The following is a 7876-nucleotide window of genomic DNA, read 5'->3' as shown; positions in this document are numbered from 1 at the left end:
GAGCGATATGTGACGGGCGCGCTCTGTCTGGCCGGCAGTCTGCACCTGACCATGATGTGCCTGGAGTACCGGTCGACGCTGGTCGCCTGCGTCTGCATCTACCTCGTATACAAGTGGTCCGGCCACGAGGTGAGTGGCAGATCAGCTCTTGTGGCAGATCGGCTGTGGCGGCAGATCAGCTGGCCGGTTCTGGCGTCGTTTGCCGGTTCGCCGGTCCGGTGGGGTCGCGTACTTTTTCTTGCCACCCAAGTGCCGGCTTTGCGAACAAGAAACACTAAAGGGTTAGTTGACGAAGTTGCATCTGCATTACACTGCACTGCATTACTGACTCGGCTGCATTACAAACATTATAAAGCAACGTCCAATTCTCAACTTGGCTGGATGCAATTTCAACTGTTGCCTCGTGTACTGGTCATGAGCAGGCTGCCCCACTCATTTTGGTATCGCCGATGACGTCAAATGCCAGCGGGGTCCGCCGCTGACCGAAACCTTTTTGTACACTTCCTGGTGGTGTGTAACGGCATATGACTTGTGTGGGGGCGTAGCTGGTTTAGGAAAGGTTGTAAAGTTTTAAATGCTGGTAGCTCTTACATCAGTGCGCTACTTTTCGAACGGTGATAATGCTACTGCATCTAGCGATGTCGATAGGCCGTACTGGCCCCATCTATTGATGGATGAACTGCATATGCGGCCGGTTATGTTGATTGAAGGAAAGCATGACAAAAATTGACAGAAAAATGAGTAATTTTGATGAAGCATTGACAATGTAACTATCAGGCTTGGCTTCTAACGTTCGATGTTACCGGCTGTTCGATAGGTGTGGTGTGCGTGTGTTTTGTTTAGCGTTTTTTGTTTATCTTGGGGATCAATTAAACCTATTGACGGGGAACTGAAAAAAGCTACATGGTTTAGCCCAGCTGCCATTATATGCTGTTTGGCTGATTGGCAGATCCCGAAGTCGTCCAAGGGCAAGGACTGGTTCTGGTATGTGGACCGTGACGTCACTCTTGAGCAGCTAGAGCGCGTCAGCGAGGAGTTCCTCCTGATCTTCAACCAGTGCCCGTCCAAGCTGAAGAAGAAAATCATGAACTCGAGCAGGGCCATCAGTGATCAGGTTGGTGAAAAGGATAGTGCACATTTGAACTGATGGATGGTAGGGCTGTAGTCTACAGGCATGCACAAATATAAGCTACTTGTATTCATTAATAATCACTTTCAGATGGATGTGGTTTCAGCTCGCTTACAAAGCAGAGCTTGCGTGTACCCTGAACTTGCTGCTCAAGTTTCGTCACTTTGATTCATCAAATGGAGCTGCTTCCGGCCTTTTTGCCAGATAGCTACATGGGTGCAAAGTGCTGCACATGGACGAGGGACGGCCGCCCCTGGCAGTGTGATCATCTTTTATCAGTTTTATCAGTTTATCAGTATCAGTTTTATCAGTATCAACAGGCCTTTTCATATCGGCTCTGCCGCACGATGGACCCGCTCGAGAACTCGGACCGGTTGTCCCAGAGAACGAATTCAGCACATTCCTTTCCGCTAGACCGCTGGGGCGAAGTTCGAAACTAGTTTTAGAAGTTAGCTCGAAGACAGTGTTGCGAGATCTACGTTGCCTGTTGGGACGGTTGTGCTGAGAGTGGCCAGTGTCTGCTGTCTGTCAGGAGGCCGAGCAGAGGAAGCGCAGCGGACGGAGGCGCCGCCGCCGCCAGCCGCCAGCCGCGCCGCCGCCGCCGCACCGACGCCGGCGCCGGCCGCACAGCGGGTCCGGCTGCCCGCCGGCCGCCGGCCCACCGGCCCCGGGCGCCTCCTCCTCCGCTGCCCTCTCAGATCCGGTGAGTGGTCGCCCACGAGAGGCAGCTGTTTGGGGAGGCACTCCATTGTGGTGGGAGATGCAGTCTTCATTATTGGCATGTCACAGGGCAGTATCGATCTGATTGCGGCGCTCGAAAATCTTGTTCAGCATGAAAAGTGTCTGGAAGCAGACATGCAGAAGCAGAAGAAATGGGTGTAGACCTGCAATGGACTCAGTCCATGGTCTTGCTAGTAAATCCCAGATATTTCGCTATGAAATTATTCATATTGGAATTAGGCTCAGAATCTTCTGTTTTCCTGGACCTCTGAAACAGTCATCCAGGATCAAAGACCCTTGCCTTTGGGTGCACTCGCATCAATGAATTTAGTGCTGGCAGGCATTTTCTGCTCTTGAGATATTGAACTGTGGCACCTTTGACACGAGTCCAATGAAGTTTGCGTCTGAGCGACTGACTGGTATGAAAGACAAAATAATGCACTGCGATGCAAACCGAGCTGCTGTCACTTCAAAGCGAAGAAAATAGTTCCGTTCAGCACATCCAGTGTGTGTTCCTATTGGGACGCCGGGACGTAGGGCGGAGATGACATCCGAGTTCATTGCATTCTTCTTGTGGGGGGCATTGTTCTTGGCGTTCAAACATGTGCGCGGTCACGATTCTCACGCTTTTCATGGCAAAAAAAGAAGTTCATGCATACAAATGGAATAATCATAAGATAGTGGCTCGTTCCACGGTCGCTTAACACGAGTCACGTGCGACGAAATTTGCTTTGCAATGTGAAACGACTTCTCCCGTCATCACCTCTGCCCTTGCGAAAAAGTTATTCAATATACTCAAGTCTCGAGGGCACGAGAGTTGCCCAAATTGAGGCATCTGCCACGCAGCTGCGCGGAAGTATCTCTCATTAACGTTGGGAGTCGTTAACGCTCCATAAATGCGGAGCAGTAACTGAACAAACGTCGGTGTTCCGGAGTTGTCTAGCTAGGCAGAACTTTAGGGAAAACCGCGCGATGTTGGGCAGTGTGCAACGGCGAGGGTGGGGGCAGGTTACCTCAGTATTGCCATCATCCAGCCAAGTTCTGAATACGCTTTTTTGAAACCATGCGCGGAGAGACCCAGATGGAGTTTTCTCTGTCCAAAACCACGTTTGAGAATCCACGGGGGTTGAGTTTTGGAGGTTGACGTTGGGTGTTATTTTACATTCCGTCCAGGTGTGGGGGGCAAAATGTTTTCATCAAATCCGTCAAAGCATTTTTCAGGATTCCACATTGCTTAAAAGCTTGCAGATGAGTCGTCTGTCGCATGATCCAGGATGGGCTTTCACGCGGTCAAAAAGGATCGTGGCGACCCTAGATGAATTCAAGATTATTTCGGTTCACACACTCACTCATTACATATTCATGTATCTTATATGAACTCGCGATGCATTTCGGAGATAACAGCGGCTGCATCATCAGGCGAAAAGAACACGTACAGTGTATACCATGATTGTTAAACACACACACACGACTTAAACCAAATAAAATACCGCACAAGCACATGCGCTGTCAAACGGCCCGCCACAAAATCTACGGATGTATTTCATTTTATGACAGTTTCCCAAGCATATAATGAAAGTCATGTTGTATAGTATTGGACGTTTTTTAAATGCATCAAGACTACGGTTATTGAATCAAGCGTGGGGCTTCCAATTTTAGTATCCTGCCTAAGATACTAAAACTCAAAGTAAAAACTGGAGTGTCATGTAAATGATAGCCTCACGTGTCTCGTCAATCTGCGTAACTTAGTATCAGTTCAATATAAGTAAAACAGTAAAAATGATTCAATTGGTGTAATGAGAAAGCTTCCCTGTGTGAGGCCGACATGTCTGAGAATGAGAACGCCTGGCACGATTCGGAGGCTTGACCGTCCCGGCCGCGGCGTGGTCTGGCACGGCAGCCGCGCGCAGCGAGATCTCGTCAACCGTTGCCCAAGCACTTCACAGTATATAGTTGCACTGGAACTTCCACATTCGTTATGAACCTGGCGGCGTTCATAATTATTCAGCGGATGAGCTGGCTGCGTACGTTAGACCGCGTGACGATACAGAGGTTGGCAGAGATTTGCTGGCTCCCGTCAGTCTTGCATGAGCCAGAACGCTTCTCTCTGCTTCTCACCCGTGCACCTGGTCGGAAAGATTCGGTTGTGTATTTCATCTTCGCTGCTGACGTTTGTCTGGTTGCATGCCATTCTCGTGCGATAGCGATTGTTGTAACACGAACGCCACTGATCCCCACCAGTGTCCAAAGCGCGCTATACTATCCGACGCATTGCTCGAGGAATCACATTGTGAACAACATTCCACATTGGCATGTCGGTAAAGCGTGGCCAAAGTCCCTGGAATAGGATGGTGCTCACATTCACATCATCTCGCATAAGTCTACAAGTCACTTCTGTTAACTGTGTACAGAGATCGTGTGTCCGAAAATACCAAATTTCAGCCGTTTGTTATGATCAAGACCGCATGTCGAGCTTGTCTAACAACTGTCCGGAGTCTGTCTAGCTCCGAGCGTCCGAGCTGTCGAATGATGTTGAATGTGACGCGTGTTATTGCCACTGGCAGCTCCGCCGTCGGAACCACGGCGGCGGGGGGCCGCACGTCCCCACCCACCGCACCAGTCGTCCACCAGCCAGCGCCAGGAGCTGCACAAGATCGGCCTGCGCGCTTACAAAAGAGAAAAAGGAGCGTGAACACTTCAAGGCGGAGAAGAAGACCCACGGCGAACGGGACCGACGTCCGAGCCGGCCCCAGCCGCCGTCTAAACCGGAGTCTGGTCCGGCCGGGCGCCGCCGGCGACGGGCGCCCAAGCCCGCGGCCCGACGCGCTTCACAAGGCCGAGCAGCGTCAAACCGACGTGCCGCAACCGTGCTCAAGAGGTGGACCCGTCACAGTCCTGCTGCCAGCGTGGAGCACCGGCGCACAAAAAAAAAAAAAGACGACTGCGCGGAGCCCGGCGCGGGCGCTGCAAGAGCCGCGGCCCCAACCCGGGCCACCTCGGCCGCACCCGTTCGGCCCGCCCCTGAGCAGCACCGCACGGGCCGGCGGGGGCCCACCAGGCAGGCGGCGGCCGCCACCCGCCGGCCGCGCACGGCGCCGGCCGGCCCCGCCGCGCACCGGGCCAGCAAACCGGCCTGAACGACCGGCCGTCCACAAGCCGACTATCAAACACGCGCCCGTTGCCGGCGGCCCGCTGGTGCCGGCACTACATCCGGCCGCCCCCCTCGCCAACAGATGAAGTAATACGAGAAGCCGCCACCTCCGCCGCCGGCCGCGCTGAAGCAGGAGAAGAAGGTCGCCAGCGCCGTTCCGACCTTGAACGGCGTGGGACGCTGCCTGCTGCCGCCAAGGATCCCCTGAGCGGCGGCAGCAGCAATAACAACCTGGCGCTGACATTAAAGAGCATCAAGGAAGAATTCTTGCCGCTTGGGCACCCGCTGGTCAGTCCGCTACTCTCGCCGCTTTTCAACGAAACCTCGCCAGATCTCAGCGAAGTCATTCCAGACGTGCTGGGAAACAAGCCGTTGTTGCCCAAACCTGACCCTGAGCCACCGCTGTCTGGAGGCGGAGGCGTGTCTTTACCCCGCAGGCCGCTGTCAGGAGGCGGAAGCGTGCCAAAGATAGAAACTAGGCTCTCGCCTCTGTGCTTCACCTCACCGTCGTCTCCGAAGCCGTCTGCGCCCGTGGTCAAGCCGGAGCCGAAACCGAAGCCGTCCCCCGCCGCGCCCAATCCACCTGTCGAGGTAAAGCACAAGCCAAAGCAGCTGTCGCCGCTTAAGCTGCCGTCGAATGGAGGCGGGTCAATCTTCAGCCCGCCGCCACGTGCTGGTCACGGGTGCTGGGAATTACAAAGGAGCTGGTGCTGCCCAAGGTGGACGACATCCCCATCTTCAGCCCTCTGAAGGGTGGCGGCACGAGCAGCATCAAGCTGCCGCGGGCCCCGCTGCCCAGCGAGCTGCGCTCCGTCTCCATCAGCAGCCACGACAGCGACTTCGAGGTGGTAGAGCTGCGAGACCGACCTCCCGACGCTGGGGCCGAGCCGGCTGTCGCGGCGCCGAGCGCGCTGGCCGCCGACGCCGGCACCGCCGGCGCCGCCTCCGCCGCCACGGCCGCGCCGGCGCTCGCCAAGGTGGTGTCGGCGCCGTCGTCGTTGCTGAACGCGCCAATCGCGCGTGACCTGTTCGGCGACGACGCTGGCCGCGATGACCGCCACAAGCACCACAAGGAGAAGAAGAAGAAAAAGAAGGAGCACAAGGAGCATAAGGAGCACAAGCATAAGAAGGAAAAGAAGCACAAGGAGCACAAAGAGAAAAGAAAAGACAAACATAGAGACCGTGAGGAGGAGGTGTCCAAGAGGACATTCACCATATCAAAAGACAAGGTGGGCGGCTGTGAGCCGGCCCCAGCGCTGGAGCCGGGCACTGCGGGAAGCAGCCTCAAGCTAACGATCCGCCCGGTCGTCAGTCCCGTGTCTAGTCCCGGAAGCACGCTCAAGTTCCGCATCGGCAAGGACACGCGCGTGGCGCCGGCCGAGGGCTTCAAGAAGAAGCGTCGCCGCGACAGCAGCGGGTCCGATCCCGGCCAGCTGGCGGCGTCCACCCACGGCTCGTCCGGCTCCAAGCACAAGCACAAACATAAACGGCACAGAGAGGTGAGTGGCGCTGACGCCGCGCCAGCATAGCGATGGCACTGACACGAACGGATGCTTGTATTTGACCATGGCTGGATTTGGCGAAACTGTGGTGAAGAACGCATGCTATGTCTTAAACGTCGGCACGCTTTATGTTATTACCATGTTCCCATGTCATCCGTTGTCAGCGGCGCAGCCAGTCTGATGACAGATATTTTTAGAGTTTGGCGGAATAATTCGTTTTGACTTCAGTCGGTTTCAACACTATTTAATATTTCTTCCGGTCATCTGGAAGTGGTATAACATATGGTGTTCGTATAAGTAGTATCGCCATGACCGATTTCGAGCAGAATGAATTTCCAGACGAGCAATGGTTCCTTTTGACGTTACAGTTCTACTTGGGGTGACAAGTTGGTCTCATTGATTCGGAATGTATCGTTCAGTTGCTTATTGTACCACTGCCAACAAAATTAAGTGTCGCACAGTGTAGATCCGACTCCACCGCAATCAACTGTCTTAAATGTGAAAAAGGCCGTATCTGTTTATATCCGCCTGATATCGGCTGCTGCTGCTGCTGCTGCTGCTGCGGCTGCCGCTGCGGCTGCCGCTGTTGCTGTTGTGTGTGGTAGGAGATGGTCTGGGCTGGCCGCCTGTGGGCGATGGTGTGATCGTCGTCCACCTGCCGCAGGACTCGGAGTGCTCCGACAGTCAGCGCTTGTAGTGCCATCTTCTGGAGCGTCGGTCGGCCGTCACGCGCGGGCCGGCCGCCTGCTTGACAACGCTGTGATGCTTTGGTGCGCGTCCCGGCCGGCCGTGCGGCTGGCGGTTGGTGGCTGGCGGCGCCGGCACCCGAGTGCTGTGATTATGATAACGTGTAGTCTTTCGCGTCGGGCGACCAGGTGGCGTGCGGCCGGCCGACCGACCCGGCCCAGCCAGCCCGGCACGGCCTGGCGGCTGCGATGGGTGGCGCGGCGGCCACTGCACCCCCCCCCCCCGGCCATCCGCGCACTGGGTGTAATTGCGCCGGATGCTGGCCCGCTGGTGGCGGCGAGCACGCGCGTTCACACCACTCATTGTGTACCCCATCGTGTGCTCAGTCGATTTCAGTGCCCGATAAGCCTCGCGCCTTTGAATCTTTGTATTCCCTGTGCAATGTCAGGGTTTGCGCCCTCATGTGTCTCGTGCGCGTGGGACGTTTTGTACCTACGTATATTTTGTATGTATCGTATCGTGTATCTTCGTGTGTGGATACCTGTGTCGTAATTGTGTGCTGTAGGGCTTCTCCCTGCTGGTAAATGCTATGCTGACGCGGCATTTATGCAATAAACCACAAAATCTGTCCTGTGTCAGGCCCGCGAAAACGTCGGCGCTCGACCGGGGACTTCTGACAGCCGTCTA

The 7876-nt window shown here is 55.2% G+C and overlaps 1 protein-coding gene across 1 annotated transcript; it reads left to right on the top strand.

Moving 5' to 3' along the window:
- The first annotated feature begins 40 nt into the window (after nucleotides 1–40).
- Nucleotides 41–7424, top strand: LOC119111380 (cyclin-T). The gene is made up of 6 exons (XM_037235192.1): nucleotides 41–129; nucleotides 950–1114; nucleotides 1662–1680; nucleotides 5083–5288; nucleotides 5660–6499; nucleotides 7167–7424. The coding sequence occupies exons 1-6, from the start codon at nucleotides 52–54 to the stop codon at nucleotides 7197–7199; spliced, it is 1341 nt and encodes a 446-aa protein (XP_037091087.1). The 5' UTR covers nucleotides 41–51; the 3' UTR covers nucleotides 7200–7424.
- The last annotated feature ends 452 nt before the right edge of the window (nucleotides 7425–7876 follow it).

This window comes from Pollicipes pollicipes, unplaced genomic scaffold, assembly GCF_011947565.3.
Source record: "Pollicipes pollicipes isolate AB1234 unplaced genomic scaffold, Ppol_2.1 Scaffold_7261;HRSCAF=8764_pilon_pilon_pilon, whole genome shotgun sequence".
Classification (NCBI taxonomy): Eukaryota; Metazoa; Arthropoda; class Thecostraca; order Pollicipedomorpha; family Pollicipedidae; genus Pollicipes; species Pollicipes pollicipes.
This window is presented reverse-complemented; position numbering and strand designations above follow the sequence as displayed.